The sequence below is a fragment of the Python bivittatus genome, unplaced genomic scaffold, assembly GCF_059951505.1.
Source record: "Python bivittatus isolate LINGU-HERP-01145 unplaced genomic scaffold, Pbiv_v1 ctg000610_np1212, whole genome shotgun sequence".
Lineage (NCBI taxonomy): Eukaryota > Metazoa > Chordata > Lepidosauria > Squamata > Pythonidae > Python > Python bivittatus.
In genome coordinates, this window is record NW_028277088.1 from 22,899,410 (window position 1) to 22,916,962 (window position 17,553).

Consider the following 17,553-nt stretch of genomic DNA (forward strand, 5'->3'; position numbering starts at 1 on the left):
ACTGCACTGGCTCTCTCTTATTGTTCATTCATGCTATCTATATTGATATTGATAACTATCTGAAAGACAAAATATGTAACTTCTAAAAGAACAAATACAGAAAACTGCAGCACTCAAAATGCAATGGCCCTACTGGGGTCATTATCCTTCTTATTTCAAAGGTAGGAACAGAGCAACTCAAAGAAACATCTCTAATGATTTGGGCAGGCTTATGTGAGGGGAAGGAAATCTTCAAAGTATTTTTGTTTATGGCTTTATAGATGGGACATTTTTCTGTCTTCTTTCTTTGCTATCACAGATTGAAGTGCTTTATGACTATTATCCCTTCCATAAGCATGTCTCTATTTATTCTGAGCATTCATTCTATCAGTCAAGGGAAAGCAAATGACAGCAATATGCCTAGGTGGTTTACCTGCCCAAAGAATTTTTTAATCACTGGGAAGAAAGTATCAGAGATTAAATGTTTTGAAATTATCAGTTTGCAGCATCCCACTAGGGTTAGATCAGTTTTTTTTTATACTGTTTTAATTTTTCATTCTGTTCCATTAGAAGAGTCCCTTTGTTAAGACAGAATGAAGATGAACAGTATCTTGGGAATGGACTGATACTTCAATAAATAATTCTTTAAGATTCCCTGGCTGCATGTCTGTTCTCCTCTGTAGGAATAACATGGAGTTCATATGTCATCTGGTCATAGCAAAAGTCCTCCGAAGAGACTTCACTGTGTATGCAACCTTGTATAACAATTTCTCCTGAGAGACTCACTATGTTTTACTTCTTCTTCCATGCTAAAGCTATTACAGTGGTACCTCGGGTTACGCCTCTGTTAACGAACTTTTCGGGTTACGACCAGCTCCGGCCGCAAAAATTTACCTCGGTTTGCGAACTCTGCCTCGGGTTACGAACCGGATCCGCGGCCCTTTTCCCTCCCGTGACACGGTCTGCGGCCATTTTCCGCCCAACACGTGGTCCACGGCCATTTTCCGCCCCTGACATATGGTCCGCGGCCATTTTTCCGCCCCTGACACGTGGTCCGCGGCCATTTTTCCGCCCCTGACACATGGTCCGCGGTCATTTTTCCGCCCCTGACACGTGGTCCGCGGCCATTTTCCGCCCCTGACACGTGGTCGTAGGGAGGGGGACTCTCCCTCCAAGCAATAGCCGCCTCCCTGTCCTCCATGCCAGAACGGATTAACGGTAATTACATTGAACCTTATGGGAAAATTTCCTTCGGGTTGCGACCAATTCGGGGTGTGACCAGAGTCATGGAATGAATTAAGTTCGTAAACCGAGGTTCCACTGTACTTCAAAATGAGATGAGACTTAAGTTAAATTTTTGGGGAGAACATCCTGATTCTTAAGTTTAGCATTAAACAACTTATTTAGGGAAGCACTGATATTTTCCTTTTTCAGAGTTTTCAAGAAATATTTGGATAGATGCCTGCTGGAGAAACCATAACTCTAAAATGTTCTTAATTAGGGTATGTAATTTTACTAGTTGATATATCTGATTTATTATTAGTCCTCCAGTTCTATGATTCAGTATGTAACCCAATGGGTTACAAGGTGTACAGTATATCTGAATTCAGGCTACATCAGGAGAAGAGGAGATTTTACCACTGGCCCAAATCTCTATATTATCCATAATGGTTTGTCAATTTAGAACCAAATTAGATAATTCATGTGGCAGAATGCTGCAGCATAATTTGGGATAATATCAGCAAGTGAGGTTTTTTTACACAGTTACTCCCACATTCTTGGATCTGTCCTTGATTCTGAAGAAGCCTGCCTATAACTAGGAATGCTTTTTATCACTTACATCCAGTATGCAATGCCTCATCTGTAAGAAGAAAATGTTCTACAATGATCCATTTTATTTTTAATTTCCAGTACAATTTATGGGGGAGTAGGCTATAAAGATGACTAGGAAGCTTGCCTGTCTTTCAGCGATCATTATTCCCTATTAATTATCCCTGAAGCTCTGCTGTACCTCCTACAACCCTTCAACAATGAGCTTCAGCAATGAGTATGCTGAGGAGAGCTCAAGTAAGAACTGGTAAATTACGCTGAATTAGTAAGAAATGCACTTATAAAAGTATAAATGCAGTTCTTACTAATATGATCGCCAAAAGATTACTATAAGACTATTTCTTATTATTCTACATTTTTCTTATTCTATTTCGCTTTCTTCAGCCATACAAATATACCAAGATACAAATGATCACTTTAAACAAATCCATAAACTCTTATATTTTATTTGTGGGTTTTCTATGATAATCTTACTGTTTTTTTCTTTTAGTGCTACATTTACCCTTAAGATAGTTGCAGGTCTCCTTCTAAGTATTATCTCTTTCTGGGTTCACAGACAATATTAAGCCATGACTTGTTTAAATAATGTTTTCTGAACAAGCTGCAGTCAGGTCGATACAAATAAATCACACTTTATAAACTACAACAGGTGGGTTCATATATATGATTAAACCAAAAGGATAAAAAAACATTTTTTTTAATGAATCCATCCAAAATTTAACAAACCCCCAAAACTGTTTAGTAGCTAATTACTGTACACATAGCTAATTGTATTATATACTTAGGGTTATACGTAGGTGCTTCCATCAAGGTAGAACCAGTTTAATGAAGTAGAAAATATAAAAAAGGATATTATGCAAAAAAAAAAATCCACTTTTGCACAAGCATTGCTTTGTCAGTCAATATAATCCTACCTGCATTTCTTGCGGGATGGGGGGAGAAAACAACAAATATAATGGTGCTTGGTTTTAATAAGTTAGCCCAATTGCTATAAGTCTCAGTAACTGGCAAATGCAATTCTTCCTCTCCTGAGTAATACAACAGCTTCAAATAAGTTATGCTTTTTAGTCTCAAGTTTCCACGATTAAGTACCACTAGATACACTGGACTTTAACTCCCAGTCTTCCAGGCTGCATGCTGCCCATGCTGGCTAGAAGATTACGGAAGCCTAACATATTTAGAGAGCATTGGGATAGTGAAATGGTCTGTGGGAATATCCTTGAGACAGGAGAAGGAAGAGCCACAGCCAGGGCAATGGTCAGATAAGAGGCATCTCAGTCCACAGAAGGAATGGGAGCATGGAAAGCATTTCAGAAGGGACCTTCCCTAGTTCTCTGTAAAGTAAAGGCAGGAGAGGGGGGAAGTCCTTTCAGACTTGCAAGATTCTGCTACTGTAACCTTAGAGTAAAGGTAGTGTTATTACTCGTGGTATTGGTTTCTTGTCTGGACCACCTGGAAGGGCTGAGAGATAGGAACTCCGATTTAGAATTTTTGAACTGTTTTTTTCATACTGATAAAGTAACATCTCTATAAAACCAAATCTTGGAATTAGATTGAAAAATACGCAAGATCACTGAAACTTACCACAGAAGTAAGAGCCATCTGAAAACTGTAGATCCGCGCAAGGCCAAAGTCAGCTAATTTTATTTGTCCACTGCTGGTGACTAGAATGTTCTGGGGCTTCAAATCACGGTGGACCACTCTGTGTGAATGCAGAAAATCAAGGCCTCGTAGCAGCTGAAACATCATATCCTAGGGAATAAGGAATCAAATGTTTTGATGGAAAGGTAAGAAGCAGAAGTATTAGATTTTGGAATAGTTCATATCTATACCTATTAGAAAGTGAGCCTAATTCAAAGCAATGGAATTAACTGGCAAATAAACATACACAATAGTACTATACCCACCCATATACTAATTTCTCAAAGGGGCTGACATAGAAAAAAGGTTTCTCATTAACCATTAACAGGCAAATTGATATACCTGTGTGAAGGTAAATTAATGCTCAGGCCCAATTTCCATGTTTCATTTTATTAGTTTGCTGAAAAATCTTTATGAATGGTTATGTGACCATATGTCATACTTAAGAGTTATTTCTTGTGCTGCTTCTATTAAATTATATTTACTACATTCATTTAATAAGATAAAACAAAAAACATTTTGCATTGTTTTCATTCCATGTTGAAAATAAATATGAGAATTATGCATTATATTATATTGACAGTATCTTCAGGTTAATGTTGCCAGATTACTCATCGAAAGATTTCTAAGTACTTTTCTTAATTTGGTGAAAGGGACATTACAGAATACTTATATATTTGTTATTTCTACAAATCTTCATAAACAAATAATTTTAAAAGAGACTGACTGGCTCCACGTTTCATAAATATCACTAAAGGGCTTTATTAGAATTTCAGTTTAGTAGGCTGCATGAACACAGAAGACTGTAACACATTCAAATTGTGGCTTAAAATGATACACGAAGCAGGTCTATCTATCTTCTAAATATCAGAAGAACCTGAACTGAGGATTTATTGAGAAAAGGCAAAATTATATGAATGAAACATGGAATTGTGTCTTATTGGCTTTTCATCCTGTTTCAAATAACATTCTATGGTATATTAGCTGATTTATTAACATACAATAACATTGGCTGATTTAATGCTTCAGCTCAGAGGACCCAATTCTAGATGCTCTCCCCAAGCAGTAATTTTTACTGAATGAAATCGAGTTTATATCTGAAAAAGCATTCACCAGATTGTTCTGTTAGCTATTGTTAACACTTAAGAGATGGCTGTTGCTGAGAGCATTCTTCTTTTTAAGAAGAGAGGCACATGGTTATAGGACCAAAATTCAGTTTCTGCTTCCTAACAGCTGTTTATGGACATCACCTAATTGTATCCACTTGTTTAACCTCAAGGACAATGTGTAGAGGATACCAAGTGCCACTAGCACACTTCCTCTGTCTCCAACGGTCATTTCCTCTCTGGTTTAAGTTGCATGACAGCATGTGACAACAGATATTAATGGAGGCACTGCTGTGCCAATATCTCTCGAATTGCTTTGACGGTGGCTGCAGGCTGCCTGCTTGGCCATCCAGCCAAGACCTCACATGAAACATGGCAAGGGGCCCACAGTTCTATTCACTAACAAGACAGCTGGTCAGTGATTAGGAAGCTGAGACAATGCACCAAAGGGGAACATGCTTTTGCAAGCAGCTTCAGGCTCAGGAGCTCAAGTTTGCTCAAATAAGTGAATCTGCACTCCCCCCCCCCACTTAGATTAAGGGTGACTTGAATAGCAGCAAGGAATAAATTCTTAGCAGATCAGTCTGGTAAACCTGTACTAGATAAACAAAGAATTGTCACCCTTAAAAAAAAAAATAATAACCCTGCTTCTTAAGACAAACCAAACAAAAAAACTGAGCAGAACATTTTAATTATGAAAATAGACTTGGACTCTAATTGCAAAGAAACTGAACATAACAGTTTGCTCTCTAGGGTCCCTAAATAGAACAATATAGGACTGACTGGCAGCATAGTCTTTGTGCTTTCAGATTATGCCTAGCTCCTCAGCCCAAGCTAAACACCTCTTCAAAGGGTGCTGGTTACCTTTTATCCACATACACTTTATGGGGACTTCTTCCCAATACCCTTCCAGTGTTTTCTAATGAATGGAGCAGTGGAGACGCTCCTGCCCTTCTTTTATTCTGCTTAATATCAACAGGCAACAAATTAGGCTAGGAAACAAACACCAAGCCCATTCCTCCCCACTGATCTTTTTCTTGGAAAGTATGGAAGAAAAGACATCACAGTGAAGAAAATGGAAAAGAAGAACTCTACTTCCATTCTTCTCAAAGATTGGCGGACACTCATTTGGCCCTGCTTACCTAGATATGGGAACTAGATCTAGTCACAAGACTGGGATTCTCTTTCCCTTGTTTACATTGGCTAACAGTTGCCAGTCATGGTTACTAAATCATGAAAAGCATGGTAAGTAAGTATGGCCTAAAGCCATGTTTATTAATACAAACATTTTAATTTTATGGCAACTGAGGATGGGATTTTACAAGTTTGAAAGGTCTTTCCCAGTCCTGAAAGAGGGAAGCTGAGTCAATATATTTCCAGGTTTAAAATCTATGTATTGTGTCAGACATACTTTTTCAACAAAACTGAAGAGGTGAAAGTACAAAGGAACTTGGACCTGACAAAGAAACTGGACAGAATGAAAAGTTAAGATGAACACATAGTTTTATAAAAAAAACACACACACAACCTAGCAAATCAAGGAATTGTTGCAATTGGTGAGAAGTTAGGATATTATCCCACTACAAATCACTCCATGGAGAATGAATCTAGAGGGTTAAAACAGATGCTGTAGTTTGGCAAACGGCTTTAAACAGACTGAAGTACCTCTACTACATCAGAGCCTAAGTAACCTTTCATTTACTCATGCCAATTAAGAATAAAAACAACCACCCACCAATCAGAGAGTCTACCACACGAAAGTATGTACTGTTGCAAAATGCCACTCAATGAATTGGAAGCAAACGGTATATTTAGAAAAGCAAATGAAAGGGGCCAGGCATCACTATCAAAAGAGTGCTGTTCTCTTTTGTGCCTCAGATACTAAACAGATTTACTGTGTGCCCTGCAAACTCATGAGCTTCTGCTTGGTGTAACACATTTCCATGCCATGTAAACCCTTCTTATGCAGGGCCAGAAGAAAAGAGATCTCTCTAGTATGTCTTTCCTGTGGCAAAGGAAAAGACAAGATGATGACTTTCCAGCCCATTGCACGCATATAATGTTCTCATCAATCACTCTAGGGTAGGTCTTTGTTATCTATACTAGAGAACCGTTCTTGATTTTGCAGTTCACAATGCAGCATGACTTCACTAACTACATTAGAGTTATCTTCAATACATTTGCAAGAGCAAAAATGAACAGAAAAACCAATGCTTAAGGCAGAAGTGTGAAAAGTGAAGGCCACATGCAGTCTCTTGTTGCCGCCTCTAAAGCCTTTCTTGGTGGATAGGACCAAAATGTGAGAGCATGGAGATGGGGAATTTTAAAGGGCAAAATAGGTATCCTGCACGGTTTAAGGTATCCCTTTCACCATTAACACCCTGCCCCCCATGCCAAGCCACTTTGGATCCTAGACCTCCCTGATTTTTGAGTTCAGCCCTGACATGTCACACCAAGGCCGAAGGATTCTTCTGTGGGGTGTTCTGAGAACTCTTATTTTCATTCTGTGTGTACAGTGATAGACTCCAAGTTCCTAGATAAAATTCAGCATTCTGGATAATTTTAGCATTTTTCCTATTTTTTTAAAGCAATTTTCTATTTCTTGAGGAGGAAAGACAAAGTAATATGAAGCTATCTCTACAATGATTGCTATAAATATAAGTTGGCAATGGGGGCAGTTTCAATGTATTTTCGAAGAGAAAACCTATGAAAACATTTTTTTTAAAGAGGATGAAGAGGAGTGTATATGGGCTTGGACACAATTCATTTTAGAAAGTACAATTCTGAGAAGGATAGAAGGTGGGAGATGGGACAAGGGCTGATATGTCAATGTTTCAAAATACAGGCAGTTTTCGGTAGGCTTTTATGGAACATTATATAACAATTTTTGTGTTAATTTTTAAATGAGGAAAACTTCTTTAACAGTGTTGATCCAACTAACTCAATAATGTCTAACAGTTTCCTCAATGACTCTACTCACCTCTCATACACTTAAAAAAATCAAACCATGCTGAAAAGACAAGATAAATATATTATATGAATCAGGCATGGATTAGCTGCAAACAAACATTCCAGAGAGGTAGGAATGACATAGAAGTTTAAGATGGCATTGGGCAAAATGTCCAGAAAATCCAGGAAGCTGGGTAAAATCTTCCCTGATTTAGCTTTATATATGGAGAACATGTATGAGAAGGGCTTTTATCAGATAGATATATTGCAAAGTAGCACAAGAGTAACCATTTTATCTAGTCATATGTGAACTAACCCTAAGCTGTCTTGCCATTGCCTTTTGACCTTTTCTGTGTTTTTTTATTGACAATTCTTATTTGTTACTCTCTTCAGTTTAGCACTGAGTGGAAACTAATGGGCAATTATAATCTGGTTTCTGTTTATTCCATAGCACTGTGCCCAACTATGGCTTTATAGAAATCTTGCATCCCTGAAAAGTGTGTTCAGGCATCAATGTAAGCTGCTTTGATAGAAATGACACCACTGGCTGCAAAAGAGGATTTCCATCTGCTTCTATTCCTCTCACCCAACACAAGTGTGCAGTCACCCTGCTCTGCATCTTGATATGTGGTGTGAGGGGGAGCCTTTTTCATGGATGCTGGGAACTGGTTTCATCATGGTGGTAACTGAGGAAAGAACACCCAAAGATAATAAAACACATATTTAGGGATGGTTTGATTTCCCACAAGTTATTTTTTTCAACATCTCCTCTATTTCTGTGTTGTTTCTCACTGAGTGGCAGACCTGTGCATGACATACTTCAGTAATATGAAGCATATGGTTCATAGCACACTGTTGTTTTCCTTTTAGCTTCAAAATTAGTCTTTCCAATTTAAAATACATGAAAGACATCTGTATACTCTTTCATTAGAGTCTTTTATATGTATAACATCCTATGCATTCTTTTGGAACTTTTTTTGTTAAACTGTAGGGTACAGACTTGGGAGGAGTACAATCAGAATTCATCTTCCCCTCCCTTTTACATTCTTGCTTCACTTATCGAAGAGGAATATTTGTTAAAGCTAACTTCAAGTGAAATTATTTTACGCACAAGTTCTTATTTTAACGTGCACACTGCCTCGCTCCAAAAGGTCTTTGCGCTGCTGCAATAAAAATGGATGGCCAAGTCTTTGGAATCTCCATTGCTAGCCTGTAACATAAGCCTACTGAGATCTGAAGCTGCAACAAGATTACAGAAAGTGTCCAATTCTCAAACAAATACTGTACCAAGGTTGAAGAAACAGAAATACAGGAAGCTGCCCCAGACCAAGCTCAATCACTGGACTACCCAGCTCAGTACTGCTGCTACCAACTGGCAGTGAAAAACCAGAGAATGACTCTGGAGCTCACACTGTGTGCTCTACCATTGAATTATGTCCCTTTCTAGATGATTAAGCATCAGTAGTTATGCTGGTCAAATTGTCAATCTGCCAATGAAAATAAAACAGAATATTTTACAAGTGAAATAAAATACTTACATCCTAAGCACTGATGCACATATCTTCTTCTGTGTCATGAAAACATCCAAATAACCTTAAACCCACTATCAGTGAAACTGGGCTGATGCAGCACAGTGTTTATATACTGTAAAATATTATAATGGGAGCATGAGATGATAGATGTGATTCAATTAAAACAAAGGAGAAAGTCCACTATGCTTGAGATGGAATCCTGCCTCATTTACACTATGTGTTTTCAAAACAATTTCGCAAAAGTACATTCAAATATGAATCTGGGGCACATTTTCTACCTATTTTTTTTTTCAAATTGCTGTTTCTTATTCTTTTGTTTTTCTGTACTCTTTCTTCTATCTCCTTGACTCTTGACTAGTTCTGTACCTGACCTTTATTCAACCCTCAATCTTCCCCACAAACTTGCTTTTCTCATACTTAGGGCTTTTAACTGATTTATACCTTCAGTCTCAACAGCTAGACTTCAAACATTCCAACTATTGTTGTTCTCTCACAATTACAATTCTTATATTCTTCTAGACTGGAGGATCCTATAGTTTATAAGTGCAAAGGCTACAGTCAAGGCATATTATTTATGAAGTCAGCACAAGATTGTTTGCTAGCTATCTGTAGTCACAGCAATGAACAAAACCCTTGAAAATAAAATGTACTCAATATGTTAGTTGGGTAAAATGATAAAAAATGATAAAAAATCCTATAACTTTTGCTCTTTGTTCTCGCTTCTCCTCTGATGCAGCTGTAAATAGTTTAGATGATTTTGCTTACCAATAGCTTTACCCAACAAATTCTGGCTTAATGTTAACCACTGTTTGTTGAAAACAAGCCAACTTAAAACTGTGGGCTATGCAGTTGGGTTGCTTAAACAAATGAGAAACAAAAGTTATTTGAAAACAAAAGGAAACATTATGAACACTTTCAAATGACCAATGCCAGAGAAGCAGAGAGCTTAATTACATAATACTAAAATATGGTTTAACATGATATCAGAACAAAAAAAATCAAAGCTAATACACATCTAAAAATAATAAAGTGATACTATTCTTCTGGAATTATTGTATCTCTTTATATGCATGTGCAGTAAGTAAATATTTGAATGCTTTGCCACATTAAAAATAAGCCCTTTGTGAAAGATTTTTTCCTCAGGTCTTATTCTGCATGCATACAGATGTTTTTTTTGGGGGGGGGGTAAAAAATAGAAGAAAAAACAAAACAAAAACAAAAAGACAGATACCCATCCCCAAAAAAGAGAAAGAGAAGAGGATAGAATGGAAACAGTTTACGTCTAGTCATTTCTCCATTCTGAAGAAATGCCAGTTCAGAAGGGTTTTAACCGGGTGCTTTTTTTTCCTCTTAAACTGCATGAGCTTTTAAGTTCTGCAATATTAGGTCCACTTTACTGAAGTGAAAATAATTTCATCGGCCAAATTTCTAAAGGATTAAGCACCCAAACAGTACAGCTCTGTACTTCATTCATGTCTCCATGCATCATTTTCTGTTTGCAGGCAGCTACACTCTAACTTTCCAATAATGTCTGCCTTTGTCTGGGCTTCCCTTAAAAGTTAAAAACATTCTCAAAATAAAGGAAGTTCTATTTGAACAGATCTGAAACTTAAAAGAACCAGAAAATGGAATAGCATGATGATTATAGAACATGGCAACAAAAAAACAGGGAAAAGTACACATCTTTATACATTTGGAAAGAAGCAAACTTTAAGAGAATTTCTGTTTGGATTTTTCCCCCATTGACGTCATCCTCAAGAGTCAGTCATAGGGTTAACTGCTAAGTCTATTTGACTTCAGCAGAAAAGCTACGCACTATTTAGATGCTTAGAAAAGAAGTGCTTATAATTGTTGCTTCCTCTTTTTTAATGTCTTCTCAAAGGTTTCTGGAACAACTTGCATGGACGTGAATAGAAATAATATCTGGTACAGGGATATATGTACAGTAATATACATGCATATATCCTTACACACACTTCAAATCCCCACATTTCACATTCCCACATGCATATCCAGCAAGATTCTTGAACACCTACTAAAACAATATAGAGCATAGAAACCAAGTTAAATAACACACAATTTATAACTCAGTGTGCTATAGAGCTGCTAAACATTTTTCCTTTTTAAACACGCCCTTAATATAGAGCACTACAAGGGCCTATTAGGGCTGTACAAACATCTCGATTCAAAGGGGAAAAGATGATTTGGAGCACGCATTGATGCGCACATCATGCCTGCAGCCAACTCCCCAAAGAAGCAATGCCCCAGAAAAAAGACACAGCTTCCTTTAAGAAGCTGCTGACAAGCACGATATATGCATCAATGTGTACTCCAAATCACTTTTTCCTTTTTGAATCAGGATGGCTGCACAGCTCTAGTGTATATCAAAAACACAACACACACTTCCTTGTCTTTTGAATGTTTTAGCCTTAGTAAACCTCCTTAATGGTCTCATAAAATTTTGATCTGACAGACCTAAGAAAGGTAAGTACTTTTCTATTTGGAGGAGATTAAGAACCTTATAGTAACAATATACATAAAAACAGGGTGGGCAACCCTCCATATGTGGCCCTCAGCCTAATTTCAAAGCTCCTTTTCAAATCAGTTTTGACTTCTATTCCTTTCCTAGCAGGACAGAAAAAGAAAGAAGAAAGGCTGTCAGAAACAGGGAAAGGAAGAAAAGACTTGTGAAGGCGTGTTCAAGCGAAAGAACAGGTAGCCCCAGGGGTATCTGCAGGGGAGGTCAGAAAAGTCAAGATGGGGGTGCAAGCAGGTGATCAAAGCCCTACTCCTTTTTAAATTGCATTGCACGCACATAAAAAGGGGTGGGGCTCAATCACTTGGTTGCTCCCTCCAACTTGACTTTTTTGACCCCACCTGCATATGCCTCTGGGTGGCCCTGCCCACTTCGGGCTCTGGACCAAACAACTGCTTGCCATTCCTACTGGCCTGTAGTGGGGTTTGGGGGACATACCGTATTTTTCCGACTATAAGACAATACTTTTTTCTAAAATCCTTAAGCTAAAAATTGAAGGGCGTCTTATTCAAGGAAGTAAGCCAAGGAGAGAAACGCGCGGTTGCAAAACTGCCCATACTTTGTCTCTGCAAACAGGCTTCCTCCTATTTCTAGCCTCCAATCACGAGTGAAACTGCCCATACTGTCTCTGCAAACAGGCTTCCTCCAATCACGAGCCTTATGTAACTGATGTCAGCTGATGCTGAACAAACCAATTAGAGGAAGTCTGTTTGCAGAGACAAGCTATCGCCAGTTTCACTCGTGCTTGAATGTAATCAGTTATGCAAAAGAGCATGGAAATAGAGCTGCAGAGAGACGGTTTGGACCTCCTCCCACCGAGTGTATCAGGTAAATGTTATCTAATTACTTAATAAAAATGTGTTCTGCACTATCTTTAAAATATTGATTTCTTAATTTTGGGTTGGAAAAGTGGGGGTCGTCTTGTACATGGGGGCGTCTTATTGACGGAAAAATATGGTACTCCTGAAGGGGAACCACCTTCAACAGAGAAAGAATTGTTTTCTCAAGCACTGTCATTCCTATAAAAAGTAGCAGAAAAAGCAGAAAAGCTACTGTTAGCAATAGCAATATTAATCTGTGCTCTTTAAACAGGCAACACTAAAATGGCGGTAACCCAGTGATGTCACTGGAGTGGGCAAAACTAAAATTGTTCCTCTCTGTTTTATTTCTAATTTTTGTGCGTGTGTGACTGTGTGTTCTTCCAGAAAATACAGGTGGTCCTCGGGTTACGACCCTCATTCAGCAACCATTCAAACTTACAACAGTGCTGAACAAAGACAACTTATGACTGGTCCACAGAATTCAGGCCATCACAACGTCTCCACTGTCACATGATCGCGATTTCCAGGGTTCCCTGCCAGCTTCCCACAAGCAAGGTCAATGGGGAAGTTGACAAGAATTTGGAAGTCACGGTCATGGGAGTTCCTCGCTTAATGACCCGGAACTGCCGTTGCTAAGTGACATGGTCACACGATGTCACATTTTACAACCGTGTCACTCAGCAATGGCAATTCTGGTCCCAATTGCCGTCACAACCTGAAGTCTACCTATAGTGCGTAATGCCTTCCATGTTAATTTGTTAATTCTTTAAAAGGTCAGAAAAGAGGGGAAAAGTCATTCCATCAAAAAAAAAAAATCACAATTTTGTCTCAAAAATTCAGCAATATAATTCCAGGGGAACTCTGTGACTTGCAAATTCTTGAGTATTTTGTAGACAGTTGTGATTTTCCCACGTCTACCCCAGCAATATACACTAATGTAAGATAAAATATATCATGTAAAAGATAACAAAACCATAGGAACATATGGAAGTTGCTTATGCTGTCTCAACTGCTTCATCTGACTCAGCATTTTCATTCTACTATAAGTAGCAGCAGTCGTTTTAAGCCATAGAAGGAAATGCCTCCTGAACCTGGAATCTTTTTCATGCAAAACATGATCCCCACCACTGAGCTGTAGTTCCTTCCTTTTAGCAGCTAATATTAAAGACTCCGGCCTTTCAAATATAAAAAGAAACTATGGTTTTGTTAGCATTAGCACAAGTTACGGCAAGCTTCTCCTCTGGTTCCTCATCCTTCATAACTGATGGATGAAATTTAGGCACTTCTGATTGCACTTGGCAAGAAACCCCAATCTGTCAACAACATGAACTGTAGTTTGATTAAATATCTTCTCAGTCAAGATCTGAAACTATGGTTGGTTAGGTATAACCTGGTACACGTTTCCTCAAAAAAGCTTTTTATTATATGTATGTTTCAACAATTTTATTCCATAAAATTATGTACAAACCTCCCTACCCCCCCCCCCCTTTTGATACCTTTATAGTTTCGCTAGGAACGCCAGGCTCTGGAACTTTATTCAAGTAAGTGGTCAAGTCTTGATCAACATGTTCAAACACCAGTGTTAATTTCGTCTCTCGTTCAGTTCGGGACACTGTGCAAACATCAAATAACCTAAGAAGGATAAAAAAGAAAAATGCTAAGTAAAAGGGGTGGAAACCATTAGAAGAGCAATGCAAATGTATCTCTTTACTAAGGATGAAATGTGAAAAGCAAAAAGTATTGAATTCATTCCATTCCAGAACAAAATACATTTTTCAATAGTGACAAGGGATCAAGATGGCCAAAATTCTAAACCCGAAAGACATGTTCCATACAATAAAGCTGAACTTTTTCTTTACAGCATTATACCACTTGGGTATCTTCTACAGAACTGCACAACTAATCATTTATATATTCATTGGAGGGTTTTTTGGTTGCATTTTGTTGAATTTCATTTCATCGACAAGGGTGTCAGTGGTGTCTGCAGAGCAGTCGGGGATACAGTATGGATTAGTACTTGTGATAAGGCAGTTCAGTATGCATTTCTTCTTTTGTGTTCTGTAAAAATAAAGTGCAAGTTTATTAAGTAGGCTATAAATACACATGAGCTCCAAAACGTTTGCCAAGTTCCTTATCCATCTAATTTTAAATTATTTTTTAAAATCATTTTGTGCTGGAAAGCAAAATATTTTAGGGAAAATCAGAATTGTTGGTTGTGATAGTCCAACACTTTGTTTGGAAGTGCACCCACCTGCAAAGTTAAGCTGTCACAACAACCATAATTCATAATATTAATTTAATACATTATTTACTGTTTATAATCTTTTTTTAATGACTTGAACCCTGTTAACCAAGCATTTGTACCTTAAAGCACAATAGGGACACACTGATTTTGATCAGAAAATGGATATCTCACAATATTATAAGCTTCTAGTGATGTATTAGAAGGTAGTTATAAGATATTTCAGATTTGTTGCTTTTCTGCCCATATTCCTCCCTCTATGTGAACCTAACTTTTCTATCTGTACCATCCATTTTTATACTCTCTCAAAACATCATAAGAAAATAGCAAACTACAGCAACCTGTTTATATTTTCAAAAACGAAAAAACTTTGACTGCCATGTTCACCATGAAAGCCACATTGCGAAAAGGCAAGCCCTGCACCACAACCATTTTGAGCGTCAAAAGATGTGTTCATGTTAGCAATGAAGTCTTCATTTTTTTTGAACTATGGTCTGATTATATTATTCTCTCTTCAGTATGTAGTGCAGGCCATTTATAGAGTAAAATAGTAACTCAACTAAACTTCATCATGCATAGAGCTATTTGCATATTCAAAGAAGGGGCGGGATTATCTCCATCACTAAACCACTCAGGAAGCAGCAGAAAATATGGGAGAATAAGCAGTGAGTTACTTTCTCAGCATCATCTGTCCTAGACATACACTCTTTCCAGGCTCTACTTCCAATTGTCTCCACCAACTACAGTCTCTCTCTTGAAGATATCATCTGCTTCTTGTAAGTAAGTTGCTCACATTATAGTACCACACAGGTACTAATACTAGATAATGTAGTCAAGAAAATACTTTGCCTTTGTCTAGAATTTTTTTTTTATCTCCAGATATCAAAGAGATTCACAAATTGGATAAGAATTAATATCCCAAGAAACAAAGAGTTGAATCAAGCTGTAACTTTAATTAACCCTCTCATAATCTTGGTTTTACTTATATGATTATTTAATTGTTTTAATAGGTTTTTATATTCAATTTTAATGGTTGGTTTCCTTGTACACCACCCAGAGTCACCTTGTGTGAGATGGGCAGCCATATAAATTTGATAAAGTAAAATAAAAAAAAAAAAAAAACTAAATGCACAGTATATAGTCTAGTTGATACTATAGTACAGTTGATACTGATCTGCCATTTCAAAGATTACTTGAGCTATGTACAGAAGTTCCAATCAAGAGTGATGTGAAAGGAACTCACTATAGTTTACCAAATTCAGCCACAAGTGAAAGAGAACTGAAATATGATTTAAGAAGCATTTCTTGTATCACAGGAAAGAAATAAAGAGAAATGTTAACTTTCAATAAACAACACAGTATTACTTTGAACAGATGCTGTAACCTAGTAAGTATTTCCTACCAAAACATGACAAAAGGGCTAGTAATGATTAATTCTATTCTAATCTAATGAACAAAAATAGCATACCCCCATACATTTTATAAAGTATATATTCAGAAAAAAGAAGCTGTGGCAAACAATAAGTTATATTGACTTGTCAGGCTGGATGTTAGAGTAGCTGGACTATCTGTCCCTTTAATGAAAAAGGAAGCTTTTGGATACAGTATTCTGTTAGAGGAGGAGAATCATGGAAAGGGAAAAAAATCTATGACTTATATGTTCCATTATTAAACTGTAAATTAGCCACTAGATCATCAGTGTGTGGATTGCTCTGCTCATATAAGGCCTGGATTATGAATTATCTGACCCTAGAAACTAGGGTAGTAAAAGTAGAACTGTTTCCACAGATCAGATAAAGGAATAGTGCAGATTCTGCTGCAATTAAGCTTGTGTGTGTGTGCGTGTGCATTTTAATTCTCCAATACACTAAATATCCCTTAGAAACAGAGCAGTGATGGCCATTTTAATGCAAAGATGAATTCTACCAACTGAGAGATTAACAATTATGCCATTTGATATTATCTAATCCTACATCTTTATTTGTACAATTTAATTTCCATGGAACATTAACAGTTTGAAACAATTATTTTCTGTCTCCACATCTAAATTGCACTTCTGAACACTTTGCAATCTTTCAAGCAGCGGAAGCTTCCTACAGGCCAAAGGATAGAGATCCAACTTTCTGTTCACTGTAAAAATAGTGCCATTCAATGTTCTTATATATCCTTTTTCTTTATATAAATATATATATATATGTTCCCTTTCCTTCCCTCATCCTATTTTTGCCCTTCTCTCTGCACTTTTTTTCTTTTATATTTTTCTTAATTTGTATTAGTCTTTTTACCTTTGTATTTTTAAACCTCAATAATATTATTAAAAATTTAAAAAAAATTATTGAGAAGGAATTTAAAGTTGCACTGCCTCTACACAGCCAGACCACTTTACGTTAAAGTCTCTAGTTAAGGTTAAATACCCTGACACCTTAAAGGGGTTTAATCATTTGCAATGTATTTATACAGATCATCTACCTCAGGACACACAAACAACAGAGGAGATAGGAAGATCTGAAATCTCAACATAAACATTGGAAAATATTTCTAGCTGAATGTGTCTGTTCAACAACATTTACTTAATTTTTAAACACCTTTTTTGCCAAGTATTAATACAACTGGCAAAGGTACTCTTTTGGCTAATGCGAGGTTTTTAAAAAGATTCCACTGTGCAGGACATAAACACTGTCAACGTTCTGCATGCCTCTTAAAGAGCAATAATAAGCTTATAACTGCTAGGTCTTTTTAACTGAAAGGGTTTTAGTTTATAACTGTATATTACTATTTGGTTTGGGGGGTTTTCTTCGAAGTAGGGATTGTGTTCTTGAATTTCTTAAATGTTATCACACAGTTTTAATGGTATGTGTTAATAAGTAAGGTTAGTCATGATTATGACTTCTAGTAGAAAAGACAATACATCTCAGAA

General features: G+C 37.1%; 1 protein-coding gene across 3 annotated transcripts in view; it reads right to left on the reverse strand.

Moving 5' to 3' along the window:
* CDK6 (cyclin dependent kinase 6) overlaps positions 1 to 17,553 on the reverse strand; it is a 111,513-nt gene that overhangs the window by 63,138 nt on the left and 30,822 nt on the right. For all 3 annotated transcript variants that reach the window (XM_088150574.1, XM_088150575.1, XM_088150576.1), the window contains exons 3-4: positions 13,891 to 14,026; positions 3,394 to 3,561 (exon numbers count right to left, since the gene is read on the reverse strand). In XM_088150574.1, coding sequence (XP_088006700.1) covers positions 3,394 to 3,561; positions 13,891 to 14,026 — 304 coding nt within the window. The remainder of the gene's footprint in view (positions 1 to 3,393; positions 3,562 to 13,890; positions 14,027 to 17,553) is intronic.